At 40.4% G+C, this 26573-nt stretch overlaps 2 protein-coding genes across 3 annotated transcripts in view; both read left to right on the forward strand.

Annotated features, from left to right (window-relative positions):
* Nucleotides 1-26573, forward strand: part of iars1 (isoleucyl-tRNA synthetase 1) — a 54304-nt gene that overhangs the window by 12645 nt on the left and 15086 nt on the right. For both annotated transcript variants that reach the window (XM_038695922.1, XM_038695921.1), the window contains exons 11-24: nt 1790-1912; nt 6508-6599; nt 8280-8378; nt 12195-12321; nt 15380-15453; nt 17909-18103; nt 18362-18448; nt 19316-19399; nt 21271-21415; nt 22993-23113; nt 23230-23321; nt 23727-23804; nt 24340-24461; nt 26175-26277. In XM_038695922.1, the coding sequence (XP_038551850.1) occupies nt 1790-1912; nt 6508-6599; nt 8280-8378; nt 12195-12321; nt 15380-15453; nt 17909-18103; nt 18362-18448; nt 19316-19399; nt 21271-21415; nt 22993-23113; nt 23230-23321; nt 23727-23804; nt 24340-24461; nt 26175-26277 (1542 nt within the window). The remainder of the gene's footprint in view (nt 1-1789; nt 1913-6507; nt 6600-8279; nt 8379-12194; nt 12322-15379; nt 15454-17908; nt 18104-18361; nt 18449-19315; nt 19400-21270; nt 21416-22992; nt 23114-23229; nt 23322-23726; nt 23805-24339; nt 24462-26174; nt 26278-26573) is intronic.
* Nucleotides 1919-4092, forward strand: LOC119885723 (desmin-like). Its single transcript, XM_038695924.1, has one exon. It carries the CDS (start codon nt 2762-2764, stop codon nt 3896-3898), a length of 1137 nt encoding a protein of 378 aa, XP_038551852.1. The 5' UTR covers nt 1919-2761; the 3' UTR covers nt 3899-4092.

The following is a 26573-nucleotide window of genomic DNA, read 5'->3' on the forward strand; positions in this document are numbered from 1 at the left end:
TAGTCAGTGTAAATCTGAAAGACAAATGCATTTGCTCTGAAGATATACAGTGAGCAACTTCATTTTTCAAATTTTATGCTTTTATGACTAGATGTGAAATGACCCTGTGAGCCATCCATCTTGGATCCTGACAGGGTGTTTGAATACAAAATACATTTAGAGCTGGACTGTACACAGATATTTCATGCATAGCTGTCACATACCAGTAGTGCTTGTTTCAACGCTGCAAAACGTAATCAGCTTAACAAGGAATTTAATATGGAGTCATAACATATCTTTAAACTAGTGAATCTGTCTACCATAGGGGTTAGATAATTACTTATTTTCAAATACAGTTTGACCTAATTGGAGAATATTGTCTAAATAAATGACATGAGCTTGAAACACATGGTTGAATTATTTTCATTATAATTATTTTCTCAATAAATTGTTAGTTATAAAATGTGAGAAAATAGAGAAAAATGTCCAAGTCCAAGCTGACAAATCTTACTGCTTGTTGAATCAATTAATTGACTAAACCTTTCAACTTAAGTAGTTACAATGCACATTTTTTGCATTGAATTACATCAGCAGGGTTTTTGCTGCATAAAGAAATTTTTGGCGTCCCCAAAGAGATTTTAGCGAGCGCCAAAGGAAAATCCTCAGCGCCAAAATGATCAGAATTGGGAGGGGCGGACTAAAACCTTTCTGATCCTCTGTGAATGTGTTTTTAATAGCCATTTATCAAACAACTGTTGAGCAAGCAAAACATAAACTTAAATACAATGTCTTGTCTTCCAGCAGTCACCTCTCCTCTCATCCACAGCCACTGTATTTTACACATGCAGCTGGCGCTGGATTTATAAACCAGCTGTTGAAGCTTGCATTAATTACTTCCTGTTATTTCTCACACTATTAAAGCCGTTTATGCTTGAATGTGCTGGTATTCACCAGTACTCTCACTTTTACATTTTACTCTTTGGCGTACTGGCACCGGTTCTCTCTTCTGCCTCTCTAAATCAGGTTCTCTGGGAACTACGTGACGCTCACCTGTTCCCGTTCTCGCCTGCCTGCTAATCTCCGCGGGAGATCGGGAGCCTTACATGCAGCCATGTGTATAGTGGCTCGTCAAAGTCACTTTTCCGTTAACCTACCAATAACAGCCTGGAGTAGGCGGAACATAAAAAAAGGTTGAGGCACTACAGCAAACTTTAGAAATGTTTAACTCGTCGTTCTGTATGCACAGGTTTTATTTTTGACAAGTTAATATGCATAAACAAATGAGACTGACCACCGTGTAGAGCATTTCTCTTGTACAATAATTTAGTGACTGAAAACAACCCACAGAAACTGCTGTTTTGTCCAACTGGAATTAATATTAGGCTACTAATGGTAAGCTATAGTAGCCTGTACTATTATCTGAAATTATAATGAATACACAAACATTAGCACTAATCAAACCTTAACCACAGTGGTGTAGACTAAAATCAGAAAATGACAGTTTATTAGTAGAGATTTAGCTATCTGTAGGCAGATTATCCAAATAAAGTGTAACATGTAAATATATTATTATACTAACATTATACTTTCTATTTAATGTTATATATGTTATATATTTTGTTTATGAAATGGTCAGAAATAACAAGAAAATGCACAGATTTCAGTCATTAGGTAAGTCTTGCCTTTTCTGAAAACGCAAAGTCACCCCCCAGAGGCCTGTTCTGAGCCAGGAAAAACCCTGATTAGGAATAAATATAGATAATACCGCCACTCACTAAACCCTTTAAACTGTGTATTATTCTCTCCGTAGGATGATTACAGGGTGTGCACTGAATTCAACATCATCCAGAGGGACCAGGCTCCTATCTGCCCTGTGGATGCCTCGGGCTGCTTCACTTCAGAGGTCACTGACTTTGCGGGACAGTATGTCAAAGTGAGTGACACATCAGACATTTACATGTAGATTAGGTTGGCAGACATTTCAGGGAGTCTCCCCCTCGTGAGAGCCACTGGTATGATACATGGGATAAATTCCTCAATGATATTGATAGCTAGTTTAATTCACCATTTCATTTCCCTTCTTTCCTCTTTATTTCCTCTGTTTATATCTCAAAATGATATAATTGTAATGATTTTTTTCCTCTTTCATTCTGAACAGTTGCACTGAAATGTGCCCTTTCTTCTTGGTCATAGGTTTAATGCTTTTTAGAATTATGTTCTGTGGTAACTGAAATGAGAATATGAAATAAGTTTAAACATTTTTCCAAATGTAGTAGTGTGACTTGCTCATTGATGTGGAGGGAGTGAGGGAATCTGCATCAGAGCAGTGTCGCAAATTTGTGTAGGAAAACCTGCTGCCAAAGTACATTGCCACTGTTTACCACTGTACTGGGTGCCCTCTTCCTCTGTATCACACCCAACCTCATTATCATCCTAAGTGGATAGTGGGTGAAAAATAGCAGTCATACATGATCTGATCACAATTTCACATCCTTGCACAAATGCTAGGGAGTGGACTTGACCCGCCTGGCCACTAACAGTACAGCGTTAGCTAATAAAGAGCATGCAGCCACAGTTCACTCAAAGTCTGTCATGATCCACTTTTGAAATATGTTAAAACCAAGCGTGAGTTTCAAGGCTGTCTGAGACATTCTTTATTGCCGTATAAAAACTCGGAGGTGATCTGAGGGAACGTCAGGCGCAACGTGGGCCACACGAAGCGAAGTCGAGAGAGCCGCTGTTCCTCTGTAAACTTCACAACAAACCCAGGATTTTACACAACATGAGAGCCGCATCTTACACCCAGAAGAGCCTGCAGGTTAGCGGCTCCAGCGGCAGAGTAAGGGTTCAGAGCCCGTCGCCTTCCCGGTGCCGTGGATCCTCATATGACAGCCGTGGACGTTTGGGTTATCGCAGCACTGCTGTCGAGTTGGGCACAGAGATACACCAGCATCATGCCAACGAGAAAGAGGAGATGCAGGAACTCAATGTGAAGTTTGCAGGATACATTGAGAAAGTCCAGGCACTAGAGCAGAGAAATGCTGCTCTACAGGCTGAGCTGGCTGCACTGCAAAGCCGCTACAAGGGAAGCCCCACAGGCATTGGAGAAGAATATGAGCTCAAGTTTAAAGAGGTGCGGGAGCTTATTGAGGCTCTGACTAATGAGAAGGGAGCAGCTGATATCGAACGAGGCTACATTGAAGAAGAGGTTGAAGTGTGGAGACTAAAGCTGGAGGAGGAGCTGGCACTCAAAGAAGAGGCAGAGATGATCCTGAGGGAGTTTCGCCAAGATGTTGACAACGCCACACTGCAGAAGGCTGAGCTGGAGAAGCGTATAGAGCAACTGGTGGCCGAGATAGAGTTCCTCAAGAAGCTGCATGATGAAGAGGTGGCCGACATCATGAAGCAGATTGAGGACTCGAAGATTACTGCAGAGCTGGACGGCGATCGGCCTGACCTGGCTGCTTATCTACGCAACATGCGCGCAGAGATAGAAGCGGTCGCTGCCCGCAATGTCCAGGAAGCTGAGAAGTGGTACAAGAGCAAGTTTGACACCCTCAAGGAGCACGCTGGCAAACACGAGGTGCAAATGAAGGCCATGAAAGACGAGATCACGACCTTGCACAACCAAGTGACAGACCTGCAGAACCAGATTGATGGGCTGAGGTCTCGCAACGCAGCCCTGGAGCAGCAGCTGGAGGACATGGAGATGTCCCACATGGATAAGGTGGAAAGCCTTGAAGGTGTCATTGCACAGTTGGAGGCCCAGCTCTGCGAAACCAAACTGGAGATGACCAAGTATCTCCAAGACTACCAGGAACTGCTGCACATTAAGCTCAAGCTGGATGCAGAGATCGCCACCTACAGGAAGCTGCTGGAAGGGGAGGAGCACAGGCTTGGAATTGCCAAAGATGTCTAAATGTCTGGGATGAGAGGAGCTACAAGTCCAAAGTGGCCCCAGAGAAGACCAGCAGAGCATCATCAGCTCAGTCTAGTTAAAGACTTCCCTATCTACCCATTCTTTCCCTATTTTATTCTCCTTACTCAAAGGGGACTGTTTGAAATGTTTCAATACCAGTGCCGATTTGACATCTGAGTTTCAGTAAATATATATATAAATATATATATATATTTTTTTTTCATTAAACAAACTAGGACAATACTGTTCTTTCACAAGAATTTTGCCTTAATAGAATATTCTAAAACTGGCTTATTTTTTTTTTGCTTGTTTAGAAAATAACTAAATAAGATTACAAATCTGATGCCAGCTTTCTGTACTTGACAGTTTTGGATACTTGGTGCTGCAGACACATTTCACTCAGTACCCAGGAAGTAGCCCAGTTAGATACCTTGTCACCCCCTGATCCCACCATCCTTAGATCTTTGCTTATGTCTACTTGCTACCAGTTCTTACTTCAAATGTTTCGTAATTTTCCTGCCACTTCCCTTGCCTTTCCCTGTCCAACTCTACCTTGTCAGCCCCCGTCGCCCCATCCTGTTTTACATCCCCCAGGTCTCTTTAGCCAGACCCCTTTCTTTACTCCTTTTCCTACAACACCCTTGTTGAATTCACTTTCTCTTTTTGTTTGCAAATCAACCCTGCTGTTATACCCCTCTCACCATTTCATTCCTTCTCTTTGCTACATCTGCCACAGCTTCTCTTGATCCAATTTTCCCACCCCCTTTACAAAAAACACTTTTGTCCTGCTGTGATGTGCCATGTCTCAGACAGAGCGAACAAATATCATTAGTGCTATTACAGGTCTTTACAGTGCCCCCCGATTATTCCAAATGTTTGACAAGGCACAATTAATAATGTTGACCAAATGTTACTTAATAAAGATTGAAGTGAGTGCATACAAAATAATGCATTGATCATTTTCCTTTCTCCTGTGAACTTCATGTTTTACTCTGAAAAGCAGTTCTATTTTATCCTTTAATGAAATTCTAAATGTGCCACTAAAGGAATAAAACTTTGCTTTTAATGGCACAGGCTGCTATTTTGCATAGTTTAGCTGGGTTGTTTCAAATTATTACTCAAGAGAAATATTAATGTTTTCGAACCTGTAACTCTGCAGATTAATTATGCTTTGTGGCAAAGAGGCTCTAAAAGCGTCAAATATGTGTGAGTAATCTAATAACATATCGAGTAGCCCTTGTTTATACTCAATTGGCCAGGTGGTGTAATGTGTTTAATCTCTCAATGGGTTGCAGGCGAAGTTCCAATGAGTCTCACCATCACAGGTGCACTTTCATGTTTTAATGAGCCTGGGTCAGGGCATAACAAAATTTACTTGTGGCTGAGAAAGTTAAAAAGCCCTCTCTCTACAAAGAGGTCACGACCAACAGTCTGCCAAACACCTTGCTGAAAAGTCATATTTATGAGCTTCCCGTGAATTGCACGGTGAGCTTGGTTAGTGGGAGATGAAATAGGATGTGAGGAAGGCACAGGGCTGATTGCATATTAAATTGTTTGCCAAACGATGAGCTCGATGACAAAACAGACAAATTTCACATCATAGCTGTATGAGCAGATCGTGCATTTGACCTTGAATTGACCTTGTCTTTTCTTAAAGGGAAGGAAAAAGTCATGGTCCATGATCCAGAGCTTTTCTACATGAAGAAATAGTTTATATATAAAAAAAAAAAAAATTATTACCTGGCGAAAAAGACATCTGTAAACGTTTTGTCTGAACTGTAGCCATAGCTGGGGAAATGCACTGCCAGTGATGCATAGCAGTGTTATTATGTCACGGTTTCACTTTGAACCTCTCCACAATTCAAGAAATAAATTAAGTAAAAATTGGCATATTTCTGGGTTGCCTTTGTATAATATGTACAGGGGAACCACTGGTCTGTACTCAGTGTGATGATGATATATGTACAGTAGCAGAATGTGTAACTCATGTTATTACTTTTTAATGTAAAGAAAAAATAAATGATAAAAAACACATTGTGTATTTAAAGAAGATTTGCTGTGTGTCCAAATATGGTTGTTGTTCACACCTCTGTACATGTGTGAAGACCCTGTTGGATATTGGTTCAAAACAAGACACCATGCTTACAGAGTCCCTTTGTGTGTCATTCACTTCACACGCAACGCTTCCTAAATAGAGCCAGTCTGGCTGTAATTAAACAAAATATAGATAATCTTGACCTTGGGCCACCTAGCAAATGGATCACAGAGTGCATCCTTACCTGCGCAGCTTTGTCAGACAGTCAACTCAACAAAGAGGAGAGGCGGAGTCTGAACTTTTATTTCGGAGGGTCACAGGCTGTCACCGTTGGCTTACGATAGGTCACTAAGTGATCCTAACATGACCTGGGAAAACCTGTGTGATATTAACCCCAAATGAAGGAAAAATTCCTGTACAACTGCACATAGTTGCACACTTATGACATCCCCCAAACACATGGAAACTTTAACCACAGTGGACAGAGAAACACAGCCCTTTATTCTGGTATTGGGTTACTCTTTAAAGCTGCATTTTAAAAAATCTGTACTTTGTTTTTGTGTTTCTTTTATAGGATGCTGACAAGCATATCATCAAGTGGCTGAAGGAGAAGGGCCGCCTTGTCAATGCCAGCACGTTCAAACATAATTACCCCTTCTGCTGGAGGTGAGACAAACCGAATTCAACAGCTTTACATTGAGTCTACCACTGTAGATCCTTAAAACAACTTCCTGCTGAACATCAGGGTTGTGTGTCACAGATGTTTGGTTCAAATAAAATATATTGTTTTTCTACTTCAATAAAAACAGCCTTGTTTAGTGGTAGAAGACATAATGTTCAGCGTTCAGTACAGTCTTTAAAAGTAGATGTGTGAGGTTCTTTAGCGCTCATGTCTCCCTCAGGAGTGTCAGTGCAGGATGTCAATAGAGGTTTTTGTGGTCTCTACACAGAATCAATTCACAAAGCCAATGCCAGTGTAGTGACACAGTCAAATCCTCTCAAGGGCCCACATTATCTCATCATAAGTATCAGGCACATGCAGACCCACTCACATAAACATACTTACTTTTTGAGCAGACTAAATCACTCACTTGGAGCTGCTGCAGGCTGATCTGAACAGGATTAATTAACCTAGTAAATATGCAGAGATGTACTCTCTAAGCCACAAGGAGACACAGGCTCGAACAGATAAAATGGTTATTTTATTAACCACTCTGCACCTGTAATGTAGAACTCGGCCATCGTAGAGGGAGCTTTGCTTTTGACAAAAAAAAACTCTTTAAACCACAAATTGCTGGAAAAGATTAAAAGGTGCAACATTATCGAAACGTATTCAGAATCAAGGAGACAAAACAAAGTGGTAGAATTACAATAGTAAAAACTAAGATTTAGATTTTGCATTCATTTTATCCGCATGTACATATTTTAACATAATTTGCTCACAATAATTTTGCTCAAATTTTCCTGTGCTTTTCTGTGGTTGATAAAGAACATTTTTTTTCTCAAGATGGAGTCCCTGCTAGTAGCTCTGTGAGGTTGTACTGCACAAAAGGCCTTTGAGCTAAATGGTAACATGCTAACATGTTCATATTGACAATACTAACATGACGATATAATGTTCACAAATGTAGTTTAGTGTGTTGGCATGCTAACATTTGCTAATTAGCATTAACCACAAAGTATAGCTGAGAAAAAAATTTGGTAATAAAAGTATTGGACACATTTAGATTTTGACCTGATAATGTTGCTAGATGAAAAGTGAGGGGATCATCAAAGTCATTAGGACATTAATGTCAGCATGGCAATCTATCAAAAAGTTGTTGAAATATTTCAGTCTGAACCAAAGTGGTGGCTTGAACGACCGAGCTGCATTTCTAGAGCCATGTTCCTAGCGTAGCTAGAAAACACAGCCACCTATTGTTGCCTGTACCAGCCCAGTTTTTAATGGGAATTCAGTGATCAATACAGCAGAACAACACCAAGACAAAATATAATAATAAATACATAATAAAATAAAAAACACAATATAAAAATGAACTCATCCTTAGCGTCCAGACTTAAAAATAAATAGCTTGCCTCATGAATTACAGTTTGTCTTTGGAATATAATTTTTTGGAGGCCGAGTCCACTATGTGTCATTGTTTGTAATTTTAGCTTAGTCAGTTATTGTGAATCAAGTTGTCCTTGTTTTTGTGATATGTTTATTGTTGTATTGTATTCTTGCAACTTTTATATAATGACTTGCTGCTGCCTACCTTGGCTGGGACATGCTTGGAAAAGAGATTTTCAATCTCACTGAGCCTTTCCTGGTTAAAAGTTTTATAAAATGTTTTTAATTACTTTTAGGTCTGACACGCCCCTGATCTACAAGGCCGTCCCCAGCTGGTTTGTTCGAGTGGAGCACATGGTGGAGAAACTACTGGACAACAATGACAAATGCTACTGGTAAGCTGTTTTCTGACGCAAAGTGATAACCAGCATGGTGCTAAGAGATAGGGAATTGGCATCTATGAGCATCTTGCCCATCAAGTGGTCTAAAACACTTCTAGACCAGACAGACAGCAGTCTCAGTCCCAAAACAATTACAGCAGCGATGCTGCACAACCACGTCAAGTTGTTTGTCGCTGTCACAGGCCTGTTTGTGCAGGACAGCTATGTATCATGGGCATAGTAATTTTACATGTGAAGACATTGGATTTAAAATGCATGTTGGTTTTTTTTGTCATTAAAATCCTCATCAAAGCATTTTAATATGACGCACAAGGGACTGATGACTTATAGAAAACATTAGCATGATGCTAATTGTAATGGCAGAACATGGAGCAAAAGTAAGCGCCAGCATGATGGCTTTGCTAAGTGGTATTACCCCTGGTGCTCCCAGTGCTCTTTCCTGAGCCACAGTAGCTGCCTCTGGTAATGGGACTGTCAAACTGAGATGAATGACTAGCCGCTAGGAAGGTGAAGACGCACAGACACGCATGTATACAGAGACCAGCACAAACACACACACACACACACACACACACACACACACACACACTATGTTAAAGCCTATATTCCTTATCTGCGGGGGTACTAGAGTTGCATGTAATAGAGGACGACCAGTTTTATATGTATGTTAAAATATTGCAACAACAACTTTTCTTTTCTGTAAATTACTTATTTTTTTCTGTTTATGAAGTAATCACTTTGTCTATAAAATGTCAGAAAATAGCGACATGTGCCCATTACAGATTCTCAGAGCCCTAGGTGACACATTTTGTCTGATGAAACCCGCAAAATCCAAAGAAATAGAATTTACTATCATAGAAATTAAACAAAACCAGTTAATATTTACATTTGACAAGCTACAACCAGTGAATTTGGTATTTAAAACAATTATTGATTATCAAAATAAAATTTTTGCTGACCCATTAATTGTTTCAGCTCAAGACTAGAGTGCAGAAAGATGTAAGGTATTTGTAGACATGACAGGGCTTTAAGAAATTATACATGTATACACACATTTCCTCACTGCATTTGTGTGCACACTGAGGGCGATGCTCTTATACAGCTTTCTAATTAAGCTTATTCTCCAACCCTAATTATTTGATTTTGTTAAAAGAGTTTCTTTTTTCTTTTTGATTAGACTCCACTTTCATAGTTGAGTTCTAGTCTCTGGAAGATTGTCTGTCTGCCAGTGAGGGTTGCCAGTTCATCAGCAGCTTAAAAAAAGTGAAATCCTTGCAGAGTTCAGTACCGCTATATGAAGTTCATGTTCGCTGATGAGAGACTTAAAAGAATCCTCCAGAAAGCAAAGTGCTAGTTACCATATTCTCAAAGTGATTTGTTCATTTTATATCTCTTTACTTACATGGTGCAGTGGGTAGGCTCAGGCTAAGTATCTATTGAGAGAGTTCAGACTGATTTCTCCAGATGTCTGTCTATCTGAATAAATTAAGGGCCGAATTAATGAGTGCTCGCAAGGGGAGCTGAGGCTCGAGGTGCATGAAGCTCAGTCACTGGCGTCTGATCTCAGAATGCAGTTTCTAGACCATCAGGGAGAAGAAAATGTGATGGACCGACTGGTCCTAAAATGACTGGATTAAGCAGGAATCAGACATGTTTTTTCTCCGCCCACTGCCACTCAAAATGTTTTGAAACTATGGGTCCTTGATTTCAGACAGTAGATAAAAGTTCTAGCAGGCGACCATCACTTTTGACGGTTGAAATGACAACTGTCCCTAGCAGATTTTATCAGCTGTAGCTAGCAAACGTTAGTTCCGTTACTTGGTTGAAAATACCGTTTCCAGCTGTATTTTTAATGTTTCAAACTTTGTCGTTTTAAAATGAGAACCCTGTAAAGAGATCCTAAATATGCGCTCCGTGGCTACATACATGACACCGTGCTAAAAGGCTGAGGTAAAAGCAGCATGTCCCTGGTACCTTCACCAGGTAATGATCTGTGTGGAAGACATGGACATAAAGAGAGAGCATTGTTCTTGTACTGCAGTGAGCTAGGGCTAGTGAGATCAGACTGTTTCATTCTAACATAACACTGGTCAGCTACGTAGCATAAATGCTTGATAAAGCAAGATTAGAATTACGCTTTATTGTTCATATTTTAAAGCGGTATTTTTCACTTCTACTGTACAACAGAAAAGGATTTTAGGATGAGGACTAACAAGTGTGTTTGGCAAGGGCTGCTGTAGTGTAAACTTCCCCAAATCCAACAGAGCTGATAATGGTTGCCTGCACTCTGATATAGTAGCAACCAGGACCTGCTTTGACAAAGTGGAGAAATGCTTGTTGTGAACGGGGCTTTAAAAAAAAAAAAAGGCATCTACAAAAAATGTAGTACGAAATTCCCCAGGCTTTGAAAATGTTGGCTTAGGTTACATTGATTTAGAATTTGATTTGTTGACCATGTTGTCCCCAGTCCATATGGGCTTACAAGACACTAGACGACAACAACAACAACCTGGATTTTTCCATCATGCTCTCGTTCAGTCGGTCCCCTTTCTTGACCACAACCTCTGTTCCTCTGTCTCCCTGTTGTATCCATCCCCAGCGTGACTCTGACTTATAATAGAAGCCTGTACATATTAAATGGCTCTTCTGTGCGTCTTGAGCACAAGACAGCACACTTTAAATTCTACATTTAGCATGAAGCAAGAGAGAGAGGGTGACGTGTGGAGGAGTGTTCAAGGGTGGTTGGTGAGCAGCAGCAAAAAAAAGAAAAATCATTAAATTGATATATTAGGGGCCTAAATAGAAATGCCTCTTACAAATGGGAATTGATGAACTCATTGCTTAGTGCGTGGATCCAGACGACAATTTATACCCCCCCCCGTTCTACTGAGCCAAACGGTCTGGCAGGAGGGGGTGGGTGCAGGGGAAAAAATGAGAAGAAGAGTAAGTGAGATAGTGGATTAAAGCTAGATATTGGTCAAGGCAAAATAGGAAAAGGGGAGAACATAAAAGGGGTACAAAGGAAGATGCCTTGAAGGGAATGTTTTTAGGGCTAAAATGAGGAAGAAGAGGAAAAGATGCCAGCTCAATAAGGGAATAATAATAATGGATGATTATGACAAAGCTGCTCTAGTTTTGATAAAATAAAATATTTTGCACGTTAAATCAACAGTGGATCAGCAGTTCTTAAAAAGCATTGAAAAAGCATTTTCACAAAAAAATAAAATAAATATATTAAAGTTTTTTAAATATTTTCTCTTGCTTGCCACAAAATGTTTTTGTATCCGACTGCTGGCTGTTTAGAAATGTTACACTTAACTACAAGGGGGATAGTTTCAACAGTGGATTGTGAATGCAGGTTAATTTAATGAATTAGGATTTTTTGTCATATTTTATTGGGAAGTAGTGAGAAAGTTGACTGCATAATGAATAATTCTAGGCCACATTGTCCCTGCTGGTTTTCTATTATATTTTATACTTTGGAGGTTATGGCTGTGAAACTGGTATTAAATTGTTTTCTATGTGGTACCAAAATGGTCTTAAAAAGTCTTAAATTTAACTTGGCAAACCCTGCTGAAGCCCTGATTAAATGGTTTCAAGGAGAAAGGGTGGTTGTAAAAAGCTGCTAAATGAGGTTTGAAAATTAGTATTAGTAAAATTAGTAGCAATATTCCTGTTGTGTTTCATGCCAAGCAAAGCAACCCCCGCCGTCCTTTATGCAGACTGTCCTTGTGGTTGAAATCATGTTTTTTATATTTTAAAAGAATGACTGAATCCATAACACACTTCATAATCTCTCTGTCTCTGCAGGGTTCCAGAGTTTGTGCGTGAGAAGCGTTTCGGGAACTGGCTGAGAGACGCACGGGACTGGGCGATTTCTAGGAACCGTTACTGGGGAACACCGATCCCTCTCTGGGTCAGCGACGACTTTGAGGAGGTCAGGAAAAACCCCAAACACACAGATACGCCCTCGTTACGCTTTAATAGACTACTTAATGCTTCTAATGTGTCTGTGTACTCTGCAGAGATCACACAATTTGTCTTGTGTCATGACCGAATACCAAGATAGTTACTCTTTTTTTCTCAGGGAGCGTTAGCAGCACTCGCAAATCAATCTGGGCTAAGCATGAGAGGGCATAATTGAAAAGTTGAACTCTTCATAACTCTCACTTGTATTTACCATAAAAATGAGTTTGGGGGGAAAAATATCTTGTGTCTCCCCAAAGGAAGACTGGTCTGCTGCGAGGAAAAGGAAATCCAGCTCATAAATTGGCTGGGTGAAAAATGTTCTCACTGACCTCTTTTTGACACTCACACAATTTAGCATATCTGGCCCTTTTTTATGTGTTTGGAGGCTTGTGTAAGAGAGACATTCCGGCATGGCAGAGTGATGTGACCATGGTGTCAAACCAGAGAGGGTAGCGTGACTCCGTACTGCAGTCAAAGTCAGCTCCCCTCAGACACCATTACAGAGCGCCTCCATAAACTCAGCTCATGAATGATTCATTAATGTAAACAGCGAATAAACACACGCCAAAATGTGTTTGGTTTCTCGTCATGACGGTCAAGGCAACTTTAAATGTCCCCAAGACAAACAACGGTCGGAGGAGGGAAGGAAGGAAGACAGAAAACAAGGAGAGGAGGTGGAGGGGACAGATTAAATTAGCTGGTGAAGAAAATGAAGTGAAAGACACAAGAAGGGGGGAAAATGAAAGATGAAAAGAGTAGGAGGGAAATAAAATGGAAGAGGAAAAAGAAGCCGGCAGGGGAGAAGCCAGGCAAACTGTAAATGTTTGTCTGGTTATGGATGTTCATTGCTAGACGTGGCTGTCTCTGTGAAGTAGACTGAACTGAATAGAGATGTCAGAATTGGGTTGTTTGAGCTTTTGAAAAATGAAGTGTTGGTCCCCTGGCTGGAAGAGGGACAGCCAGCGACCTGCTTGCTGGAAATAGCATTGTGACTGTTTCCAGAGCACTTGCTGGTGCTCCCTGGTGCCTCCCTCACACGCCCCTCAGTGGCAAATCACACACCCAAAACTAAAGCTGTGTGTGTGTGTTTCTCTGTGTGCGTGGCAGTACAATTTCTGTCTCTCAGTATCTTTTCTTTTTGTTCTATTTCTCCCTGTCCCTGGCTTTTCTCGATGCCTTTCTTTTACTCTTGTCTTCTTTTGTATCTGATGGTGGTTTATCAGGTGGTATCTGGGCCATGTTACCTGGTGCTGTGGTAAAAGTAGAGCAGAGCCTACAGGTTAACTCTCTGAGGAGACCAGATAACACACTTTTCCATACTTTCTAAGGTAAAGTTACTCAGGAAGTGAGTTGAAGTAGGCCTACTTTTAAATTGTGTTGTATTGCTATTGTGATAATTTAATCCAAAAACAGGCATGAAAAAAGCAGTAAAAGTCCTGTGCAAGTTTTTATATAAATAATTCCAAATTAGGGTGAGTAAGACTGTCTTAAATTCCTGTGGGTTTAAAGGAATATTTTGATATTTTTGGAAATATGCTTTTTCCACTTACTTAATAAGAGTTAGATGAAAAGATCACGATACCACTCTTGTGTGTACAGTATATTTGTAGCTAACCCCAGCATCAAATCAAGAAACATTTCATCCATCGTCAACCGCTTATACTGCATACAGGGTCGCGGGGGGGGGAGGAGATACACCCAGGGTACACCCTGGACAGGTTGCCAGTCCATCGCAGGCCACGCATAAACAAACAACCATTCACACCTAAGGACAATTTTAGAGCCACCAACTAACCTAGCCAGCATGTCTTTGGATGGTAGGAGGAAGCCAGAGCATCCAGAGAGAACCCACGCAGATACGGGGAGAACATGCTCCACACTCCACACAGAAAGGCCGGGGCAACTGGGGTTTGAACCTACGACCTTCTTGCTGTGAGGCGACGGTGCTGACCACTGCATCACCGCGCCACCCTTATATTTTCATGTCTGTAATAAATGGGAGTAATATTATGAAGAATTTAAACTAACAGGTTTTTGATGGTTGACCGTGCTGCATTTTCAGCACCCAGCCAGTTAGCTTAGCTTAGCATAGTAAACAGCTAGGCTGTCTCTGTCCAAAGGTAAAAAATGTGCCACGGGGTGAGCAGTGACTGCTGCATTCAAGTGTTGCCTGAGTAATGTGGATATTTTTTCCCTCCCTAAATCTTTATTGCAAAACGAGAAAAAAAGTGTACATGGGACATAAAGAAGTATACAGAGCTTTGATTCATGCAAAGGCATGTATTGCATATGCATATTTACATACAACTCAGGAAATGGGACCATCCAAGGAGCACGTGAATGCATCATGAGCCACTGGTTGCAATTCCTAACCCTACCCCACTGAATGCCACTAAAACATAGACGCTGATAAAATACAACAAATGAAAACAGTTATGTTTATTTTCTGCATGGTCCCTTTCAATTAAAATACATTTTAAAACGTGAACTCGGCGAAAAAATTAACAAGCACGTTTCCCAAAATGTCTCACACATTCCTTGGATAAAAGTAACAATGAGAAAAGGGTTACATTTGTCCACAGCGTCATAAAGCTTAGAAAATACTTAATTATGTCGATAAGTAACCCGTTCTACTTGTAAAGTAGAACTCAAAATATACTGGATTTGTGAGGCTTATAACGATTATTAATATTTTAGGAGTCTTAAAAATCCAATAGGTATATTTTCAGATTTTTTGATTGAACATTGATGAAAATGTTAGAAATTGAATGAAAAGGCTCAAGGAAATGAGACAGAAAAAAGCAGCAAATCTTCACATTTGAGAAGCTGAAACCAGCAAATGTTGGGTATTTTTTCTTGATAATTTAAACAGTTAATTAATTCTTAAATTGGTTGGAGATCCACTAAGTGATTAATCAACTTTCATTGATTTCAGCAATATTCAGGACATTTGTTACCGTGAATGCCGGTGTGTGAGATTGCTCATTGCTCACTCCAGCTGTACTGTGCATGTGCTTGTTTGTCAGGTGGTGTGTGTCGGGTCCATGGCTGAACTGGAGGAACTGACCGGAGTCAAAGTAACTGATCTCCATCGGGAGAGGTGAGTCACTGATCAAACACCAAGATTATCAGCTGAACACCTTAACATGTATGTGGGTGTGTGTCCGTGATAGTGTGATACTCTCAGATTCACAGGCTGTATCTGTGGACATATGGTGATACGTTTTTGATATGGTGTCCGTGCTTGTATGTGTGTGTCGGCGAATGAATTTGTCCAAGTTAAATCTGCCCCCTGCCTCTCTAATGTGACCTGTCTGCCTGAACCAGGCGGATGTTGTGGAACACAGATCACTTTACTCTTCCGCCCTTCATCCCCTAATTACCTTTAAGTACTTCCATGGGGTTGGCCATCTTTAATTGATGAGGTCGCCTTCACCCTGCTCCTGTGTTTGCTTTGTATTAAATGGGGTCCTGTGCAGGTCTGGAAGACAAAGACAAAGTAATGAAATTTTTTTAAGCTTAAGCTCTTAAGATAAAAAAACCCCTCATCTAATTAAAGAATAACTAATTAGAAATATAGCCGTTTATCACATGTTTTAAACTGGATTTTAAAAGTGTACAATGTACACTTGTAGCAGTAATGGTTCATACAACTCTAACTGTCTGATATGTAATGATTTAAGATGAAAGATGGTTTGGTTTGTAGTGTTTGATGATCTTAGTAGCAAGCCATTCTCCCTAAAAGCAGGTGATTAGGGAACCTGACAGTTGAGATTCCTTCAAGTAAATTGATGTGTAATTATGTCTATATGTCATTGTCAGAAATATACATGAGAGGGGAGCACTAGTGATTTAGTTGAAAGTTGGGAGACATGCAAAAAAAGAATGATCTTAATTTAGAAAGCAGTGACTAAGGTAACCAGGCTTTTAGTCCCTAGCATGGGTCAGTCCCCCAAAACTCTGGATCTTAGACGTTTCATAATGTAGCCTAATATTGGCTCATCATCAACCCTCCATGGGTGGTAGATGCCCATATCTTATAATCTCTAGTGGTGCCGCAAAATTGATCCATGCGTCCTTGCGAAACTGTTGGTGCGTGAAGCTTGGTGATTTATTGATACATGACTACTAGCAGGGCTTGTGTGCAAACTGCCGTAGCTGGCGAGCTAACCACTAACATGCTTACCAACTGGGAACGCACTAGGGTCTGTCACAATAGTTGTACAAAGGAGCTGGGTTGCTAACCGGACAATACATTGGCACATTTTATTGAAGAGACGTGTTGACTCGTAACTTTTGTCTGCTAACATGCCACCTTGTGGCAATTTTGATACTCGAGCTGAGCAGAGTTTTATAAAATTGGATGATGAAACACAGGCTGAACACTCTGACTTTCCTTTACGTTATAGGTGGGCACTGTCAAGACTGCTTGCAAGTGTCAGTGGTGCAAAATTATGTGTGTGTTTCCCAGAGTTTAACCTGAGATGAAAGATTCATTACGGATTCACTTAACATCTGAGATTGGTGCTGACAAGCTCAGCCATTTAAATGAAATCAATTTCACTTTACATTTTTGCTGATTTTCTGGGATGACCAAAACTTAATCCATAGTTTTGAATTATTTTACCAACTGCGGAAAGTGGGGGACAGGAAAGACGGTTACTAAATACAAATACAAAAGATTTATGGATCTCTAACAACTAAATGGACAGACTGTTGTCAGTTCACATTATACGGTGTGAAGTGGCCAGCTCACAGTGATGATGGCTGTGCCCGCATTGTAGGAAAGCGAAGATTTTAGCAACAGATTATGCATAACACACTGCAAAAATGACTTATTTAACTACTCAAAATGTGCTCAGCAGTGCACTTCTTTTTCCTGCCTAACACTCTTATGAGCTCTTAGGAGCGGCAGAGTACCACAGTGGAGCAGCTTTAGTGGCCAACAGCCGATTACTAAAGGTGCAATCTGCAGTTTATAGGCCTGAGTGCTGTTAATTCTAGAAATGTGTACCAGGTCGCTGGAGGGAAAAAGAAATGAAATGTGCTTAATCATCTTTCTGTGGATATGTAAGAATACGACTAAGGATACTTTCCATATATATGGATTTAATCTAGTTTTAGTGGGCACCACACACAGGCCGACACTTTATTACAACTACATAGCCCAGGTTCATCTGTTTTCTTCAGCTAAAATAACTTAATTGAAAAAACAATGATTGTGTTCATGGGCTGAATCTGAGTGAGTCGGTATATGGAGTAAATTAATCCATATCCTTGAAGCATAAAGCAATAACCGACCTTATTCTAGTGGGTGTCAGCACAATAAAGGCACCACTGTCCTTTCCTTAAACCTCAATTTCACCGGTGAAAGATTATAAAATCATTCTTTTGGACTACAGCCAAAAAATACATAGTCTCGTGGATCCCTGCACTGCACAAATGTTTAAAAAGTTGATCATGGGAATAATAAAACAGAATTGTTATTGTTGCCAATTCTCTAAACAATTGTACCTCCTTTTTCTTTCTTTCTCTTCTTCTGTCTCTCTGCCCAGCATTGACAGTCTGACAATCCCCTCGCGCTGTGGTAAGGGTGTCCTGCGGAGGGTCACAGAGGTGTTTGACTGCTGGTTTGAGAGCGGCAGCATGCCTTACGCCCAAGTCCACTACCCTTTCGAAAACAGGAAGGAGTTTGAGGACACTTTCCCCGCAGACTTCATCGCCGAAGGCATTGACCAGACGAGGGGATGGTAAGCTGTGAATGAATGGTTGGATGGAAAGAGGTTGACAGATGAGGAATAGAGACATAGAGACCTTCCCTGCTGAGTTAATTAAGTGAATTGACAAGAGCAGAGCATGGTTTGAATTGAATGGTGTGTCTATGGCTGAAGGGATGGATTCAGTTTGTAAATTTGTGTAGTTCTCCCGTAGAGAAAGAACTGTACTGTTTCTGTCCCTGTCCTACTTGTTACCTGACTTGTGTACTATCTTTGTGTATCCTGCTGTAGGTTCTACACCCTCTTGGTGCTCTCCACAGCTCTGTTTGGCAAACCGCCCTTCAAGAATGTCATTGTTAACGGTTTGGTACTCGCTAGGTGAGACCCTCTTCCTCATCTTAATTTAATTAAATAAAATTTATTTTTCATTAAAGATGAAAGCTGGTGTTATTCCCGATTTTTTCTTATTGGCAACAAACGCTGTGAAATGATCAAACCAACAAATGTCTTTCACTGTTTACCAATTTCCCTTTACTCAGGGACTCAACGGCACTCAGCCTCATTTGTTTCTACTGAAGATAGAAATCTTTACAAACTGATCACAAATATGTAGTTTAATTTTTGAAAAAGGCAAAATAATCTTCTAAAACAGCAGACTGCTAGTGCAACATTGGGCCAACTTTAAATAGTTTTAAAACAACAATGGAGGTCTGTGGCATAGAGGAAATAAGCTAGTAGTCATCAGGCTTTGGCAACATAGGCAATACCCAATAGTAGGATAAATTTTTTGTTTTTGTTTTTAATGGGATTTGTTTACAGTAGAAAGAAGAAAGACACAGGATAGTGCCAACCTTTTCCTTTCGGTCAATTTCAAATGTATTTCTAAGCTATTTCCTGTCTGCCTCCACTAATCCACTGTTTACCCTCCTGTTTACTACAATTTTTATATTCCGTTTCTTTTATCTTTCCTTCTCCCTTTCACTTGCCCATTCATCTCCTAGTTTTTCTACTGTTTCTCATAATCGGTGTGGTATGCGAGCTGTAACATTTAGCCCTTAGAGCTGTTCTACAATAGGGCTACTTGTCCTCAGCCTCAGGGTCCAAATGCAGCACTGTGCTTTAAGGCCCGCTGACCTGGAAGGATTTATCTAATTTGAATACCAAGTGCATGATTTCTAACATGCACTTTTGTGCATGCATGCATGCGTATGTGCGTTAATGCCTTTGCCTGTGTACTTCCTGCAGCGATGGACAGAAGATGAGTAAGCGTAAGAAGAACTACCCAGATCCAGGACTGATAGTGCAGAACTATGGAGCCGATGCCCTCAGGTTAGCGCTGTGCTTGAATGTGAACGAGTGTGTGTATGTGTGTGTTTCTGATGCATGGATGCCGGTGGCAGGGTTCTGTATGTTAGCCTACCTTATGTCTTTAACAGGCATCATTTTAAAAGGTTTGAATCACTACCCATGCTTAACTATGCATTTTCCTAGTCCTACATACTGTGTACCCACACTCACTCATACACATGCATACACATATTGTTTCCCCTCATATATTCACTCCTTTGCCCTGAGCAGTGAGAGGGCCATGGACATATGGCCTAATGAATAAAGCACTATGCAGTTGCGTGATATGCTCACATATACACTGGAAGAGTGAGCTGATTAGACAAAGAGAGAAATGCTACAGTCTGTTTTCTTCAATTTACAAAAGAATGTTTGTTTTGTGCCATAAAACTTTATAGCTGCTGTGGTACACTGAGCTCCAGAGGTTTATACAAAGGTTAGATACAAACTGATCCAGTTAGAAAATGAAGTTTAGACTTAGACTGTGAAATATTTTTAGTTTGGGTGAAGTGACAATTGTCTGTCTCCATGTTGGCTCATTATAAAGTGCCTAAAAGTCTTTGACCAACTGATGGTTCTGTCTATTCTGCGCTTTATTTAAAATTTGTCTTCGTGTTGCTGCTATTAAAAATCGCTCGTGGCCTATTGCACGAAGTTGCATCATGATAGCTTGCTTCCAGAATCATCATCAAAACCTTTTCTAACCAGTCTACGCTGTGTGCTTATTTCTGCCACAGACTATTATATTGATATGCATTACTCAGATTTTCTGTCACTGTCATGTCAACAGTGTGTTTATCCGGCTTTTATGAAGACAAGAGATTAATTTGCACTGAGACGATGTTGATAAAATTTGGTTTTGGCCCAGAAATTTGCACAAAACATATTCAAGGTGGACATTTAGCCTAATTGGTAAAGCTAATCCAATCCAGATATGTTTGACAGCTGAATAGCTTTGCATTAAAAACATGCATCTCGCCGCACAGCTTTCCTTCACTGGTGTCCATTAAGTGTCTTGTTGTGTTTTTATTGTGACCATATAAAGATTAGTGTTACACTCTGACTGTTGTGGCAAGACGTTTTGAGCGGGGTTTGAGTAGCCTCTTCACAAAATTTGTTGGTTCCAGTTTTTACCAGAGTTCAATGGGGACATTTGGACCGCTGGCATACCTGGACCACACTGATTTACAATTTAAAAAAAGGCATGTAGTTGTTTCAGGCTTTACAAACCAGATATAGAAATATACCCTGGCTGACCCAGATACTAATATTGCACAGTGGCTGAGGAAATATCTATCATTATTATAAGAGAAAAATCAAGATAAACCAAATTGTTACTTGTTACATTTCAAAAGAAATAACCATTTAATAAACTTGCCAATATCAAGTGAAACAGCAAATCTTAACATATTAGTTGTAAACCGCATAAAATGATTGGCACTTGACAAGTTTGCTTTCACTTTGAGTTACATGTTGCTATCTCTTCCAGAATGCGTGATTTTGTTTACTTAAGTTTAAACTATCTGTCTGGGTGCAAACTTTGTTTTCCCACACACTTGTTATGATGCTCTGCACCTTTCTATATAGTGCATATATAGTAACTTTGGTGAATGTGTAAATGGGGCAACACCTCTCAGTTTTGCAAAGTTTGTTCTGTATACCATTATGTACATCTCTTTGTCCTCAACGAGAACAAACTTACTTAATTTTTGTAGCGCCACTAACCCATACAGCAAACTGCCTCACTCACTCATACACACTTAAGTTATTGCCTGTGTACACATTGTATGCTCTCACTCACTCATAATAAAGCCGGCCACACTCATCAACTCCTTCACTGTCTCTCTTTGTAGACTGTACCTCATCAACTCTCCTGTAGTGAGAGCTGATAACCTGCGTTTCAAAGAGGAGGGAGTGCGAGACGTGTTGAAGGATGTCTTCCTGCCGTGGTATAATGCCTATCGCTTCCTGGTGCAGAATGTACAAAGGTTACAGAAGGTACATATGTAATGAACATAATAACAGGTCATTACTTCCACAACTCCTACAATGTTCCTTTAGCTATTCCTGGTCTGAAAACAACAGTATTGCTTGATAGTTCAGCAGTTTATTACAGTTCTTAACCAAGAGGTATTAGGTAATCATTGGTACAAAAAGGAAATTACTTTGTGCCATGAAATTAGTAGTAATAGCTGCAGTTATACCTTCCTGTAACGTCCCTATGTCATTGGTTAACAGATGGTTGGGTATTTGGGTCTAATATGAAAAAAAGAAAATCTGAATCAGAAAACTTTTATTCAGATTGTCTCGGCTCCTGTGGGAGTACTTTTAAAAAAGAAATCAGAATTTTGCTTCAGCAGGCTGATTCTTTGTAGCTCTTCAGTTCCTGTCCATGACCACTTGTACACCTGTCAACCTGCGGAAATTATAGACCCCTCTGACCTGCAAATTAAATAATGTCACTGTTGCCACCTACAGACAAAGAAAGCAGTTTGAGCTACTTGCAATCAGTGTTACCGCTGTAGTTCAAGTTCAGCTTGTGGCTGAAAAATGCAGAATGATGGCGCACGTCTTGTGGACTAGAGATTTAAGGCAGCGACCATGGACCGCAGCATGAGTCCATGTTGAGTCCAGCTGGGGACTTTTTGTTGTATGTTTTTGAAGTGTTTATAAATGAATTTACCATGTACTAGCCTTTTTAAATGTTTGACCATTCTTACCATTGTGCTATTTGAGGCATTGAGCTACTTCACATCAATAATAGAAAGCCCCTCATTTCCGCCCTGTGTGACCTTATTTCGGCAAAAATATAGGTAGTCAATTACAAGAGACAACTCGCCGTTGAATACTAAGATTACACATATGATGTTTGTCAATTTAAAAGAGATTTTTTCAAGTCAAGAAAGTCGCAGTCTGTTGTAAAACAGTAAAGTAAAATTTTGTTTTGTGTGAAATGGATGAATGAACTACATCTCTCTTCTCACACAATATGTCACCAACATTTTAATGCTGAAAGGCCACCTAACATTCATTGCTTGGTTACTTAGTAACTTAGCTATGTTCCGTGCACAAATGTATCTCACCTGGTGTGTAATCCAATGACTCTTGGTCCTTTCATCACATCATCTACACGTCAGTTCTTTAACGTTAGCTTCAGTAACATTAGCGTCAGCCATGGAGAGAAAAAATGATGTCGTCACATAAGTGACTTTTTGGTTTGTGGTTTTTGTAATTACATATTTTCACAGTCTTGTTATGGCAGTTTTACAACAAACTGTAACTTTCTTCATTTTCAAATGTATATTTTAAACTGACAGCAACATGTATAATTCTGCGCACAATTCATACGGGATCAGAAAATGTGTTGTCTCTTGCCACTGACTACCGAAAATATTTTTCCCCAAAAAAGGTCACATTGTGGGCGATGAAGTGGGAGGGACTTAGGCTCTCTATATTGTGTGCTCTTGTTCTGTTTATCAAATGAAATTGTTGGATGATTTAAGAAATGGTAACTTGTGTTAGTGTGTTCATTTAACTGTTTCTTTTGTGTGTGTACTTCTGTATTTATGCGTTAGGAGGATGAGATTGGGTTCATGTACAACGAAAACACGTCAAAGCAGAGTGACAACATCATGGACAAATGGATTCAGTCCTTCACACAGTCCCTCATCCAGTTCTTCAAGGCTGAGATGGATGGTGAGACACACACTCTCAAAACACGCACTCACGCAGCTAATCTTTGCTTCCAGGAACCATCCCACCAGTATTCGTGTTTCTGTAGTAAATAAACTGACAGCACTTACTTGTTGCAGCATACCGCCTGTACACTGTTGTGCCTCGCCTGGTCAAGTTTGTGGACATGCTCACCAACTGGTATGTCAGGACCAACAGACGTCGTCTTAAGGTGAGAAAACCTCTCTGATATACTACTTGTTTAGAGTTAAATTAGTTTTTGTGTAAGGAAGGTGCAGGTTTTTAACAGCAGTTAAATGGTAGCCAATGACTAAAATGTACCAGGTGTGACAATCACTAGTAGCAGTAGGATCTGATGAGTCAAAGTATAATTGAATACACAAATGAATAATATAGATGATGCTGCACTTTAACTATTTATGTTGTTATTTTGATAAGCATATAAATTATTCATTCGGTTAATGGAAATGGGTGATTTAAGCTACATCTAAGTCTCTTCATCATAGCCTCCATCTGTGGACATTTTATAGCAATCAGTCTTTGATTATCTATCAGTCTATCTTTTCACTGGTCCAAGGGGACTGACTGTATTTTTGTGTGTGTGTGAACTTTGTAGGGAGAGAGTGGCACTGAGGACTGCCTGTGGGCGCTGGAAACCCTCTTCAGTGTCCTGTTCTCCATGTGCAGGCTGATGGTGAGTCATACTGTTTCTGTGTGTCTGAGCGTGTGAGAGTCTGAGAGAGAAAAGAGATTGGTATGGAGGAAATATGTCGTGGTAAGGTTGTGCTTTTGTGCATACAAGACACAAAGAAATACTGCTGGTATGAGGGAGGTGTGCGTGTGCGCTCGCATGGCTATGAATAATTCATTAGCAGTAGGACTTTTTATTTATAACACGTTGGAAGATGTTTGCATGTGAGGCGAGAGGCACGCCAAGAAGCAGTTAGCCTAGCCCCTGTCAATACAGATCAGCTGTGGGCTATGCAAATTAATTAACCGTGCTCGAAATGGAAGAGAATCACGTAAGAAGTAACCTCACTCTGGCACAGTTCTGTTTGAACTTTTGCACCATCTGAGGGAGTGTGTTTTGTATGCTGATTTAAGAGCTGCATCTGACTTTTAAACCATTGTCAGAAAATGTAAAATAACGACAGTACAGAGCATCTAACAATCCTCCTCCTCTTCCCTTTTCTTTCCTGTCTGCTTGTTTCTTGCCTCCTCCCCCTCAGGCCCCCTTCACACCCTTCATTACAGAGATGATGTACCAAAATCTGCGTCACCTCATCGACCCCGCGTCTGTCGAAGAGAAGGAACGTGGCAGCATCCACTATCTAATGCTGCCCCAAGTCAGGTTTGAAAGATCCTTCAATAAAACAAATAAAATTTTAGGGACAGTGACTGCCATTTACATTAAAGGGGAACTTTGAATGATCTGTCCTCCACTTGATATGATTACTCAGTGGCAAAAGTGCCCTGAGAGTTGTCACTAACCATGTTTTCTGAAAGTGGCCGATGCGATGGAGACTTTCTGGCTCACACAGCAAACCCTCCTTGTGTTAGCGCCTTGTTTCACAGGATGTCCACTACTGATCCAGACAGTGTGGTCTTACAATCGTATTACACTCTGAACTCCTCAGAGTAGAAGCTTTTAATGGGCGAGAGTCCACTGTAGTTTCTACATAACTGTCAGGCTGTTCTCTTTGTGTCTTAACCATTTTTTCTCTTCATTCCTGCTGTTCGCTCCTTCATCTTCCTCTGTGTTATCAGTTCACACACCACCATTCTGAACTTTCCATTTTTATATTTACTATTATATGTGTTATTTTAAGGGATCCGTTGGTTCAGTAGATAGAGAAAATCTCCTCAGAGACTGCTCAAAAGCAAATCTTTGTCTGCTCATGTGTCAAATGCAAGGCTTTTTTTATCTGGGTGATAAAAAGGAATCGCAGATGATGCATTTTCCACAGGGGTACAAAGTCAGCTCCAACCAGCAACCAGGTTCAAGACATCCTCCTTCAAGTTCACCGCTATCTTCTCTTAAATCAGCCTAACCTTGTATTTTGGGGGTATGGTGCCTGTGATGGGAGTTGTGCACTTTTAACAGAGACCTAGAAACACCCATGCAGAACTGCACAGGGCCTGTGTTGACTGTTAACAAAATATGATCATGTCATTCCCTTCACTTCAGTTACTTCAGTAAAATGTGTGCCTTGGTGGCTGATCAGTTTTGTAAAGAAATTTCTAATGGCTCAGACTTAATTGCATCATCCTTAACTGTAAAAAAAAAAAACATGACAAACCAAACTGACATGATTAAACATCCATTTGATTTAGCAAAAGGAAAATAGTTTGTGTGATGTTTTGATCTCCCCTGTCATTTAGGCAGCACTCAGTGCTACTGCTTTATTAGCCGTGTGTCCTTCCTGTTGTCGAATGGGACTACTTCACCCCCTTCCCAAAGGTCAGCTACCAATCAGGCGGTGGGAACAGCTGCTCCTCAATCAACTCATTAAATGATTGGCTGTCCCTGGCGTCCTCTCCTCTCTCATTTTACTCAATTGTTGTGTGCACACACGCAGAAGCACACTGCGGGAATAAATGAATAAGCATTGTGCACGTACACACATACACAGTCTATGTTCCCGCAAACAGTTGGGGCTGATTATGCTGATTATCAGTGGCTGTGCAGCTATAATTGGGGTTCAGAGGTGGAAGTCTCAGTCTACCTTATTAGTGGATATTCCTGAGTTAAACTCTGGCGCTGCTGGCTCTGAACTGTCTTTATTTAGATGTGTGGTGCTAACCTTGTCACGCTCTTATTATTCATTTTCCTCAATAGAATAGCAATTTCAAGTCAGGCACCACCCATTACAATTGCAAAAGTCTCACTAGGTATAGAGTTGCAGATTAAAACTCGGAGAAAGCAGCGCTTAAACGTCTGAATCTCTCCAGTATGACCCATCCTGCTGAGTTAAGAGGGTTCTTAAACCAAACCATAACATTGTAACTCTGCTTATGATGCAGTGATACTTAGATTTTCTTGATTCGTGTTCCTGTTTTTCAGGGAGAGTGTGATTGACAAGCGCATTGAGAGGGCTGTCTCACAGATGCAGTCTGTGATTGAGCTGGGCAGAGTGATTCGAGACAGGAAGACCCTGCCCGTCAAGGTGAATCATCAGCTTTACCCTCTCCATTCATTCACTCTAGCGTATGGAAAAAACTCAAGGTGTAAAGCGTCCCATGCATTACTTGTTCACAATTCTTTCTGGGATCCCTATGAAAAATGTTTATATATAAAAAAAAAATGAATATCTGTCACTATATTGCTATGAGATTTCGTAACTTACAAATATCAATATTTGTAGCTAGTAATTTTTGCACCGTGCTAGGAGTTCCAGTAACTGTCCTATAGATTTCCCCTTAGTGTTTCTGGTTTTGTCATATTAGTGCACTGGGCCTAGCA

Source organism: Micropterus salmoides, unplaced genomic scaffold (assembly GCF_014851395.1).
Source record: "Micropterus salmoides isolate LMB-PRFRI ecotype aquatic unplaced genomic scaffold, ASM1485139v1 Ms_hic_scaffold_4, whole genome shotgun sequence".
In the NCBI taxonomy this organism is placed as follows: domain Eukaryota; kingdom Metazoa; phylum Chordata; class Actinopteri; order Centrarchiformes; family Centrarchidae; genus Micropterus; species Micropterus salmoides.

Coding starts and splice junctions, on each gene's coding strand:
- LOC119885723 (XM_038695924.1), top strand. CDS start 2,762: ATGAGAGCCGCATCTTACACCCAGAAGAGCCTGCAGGTTAGCGGCTCC.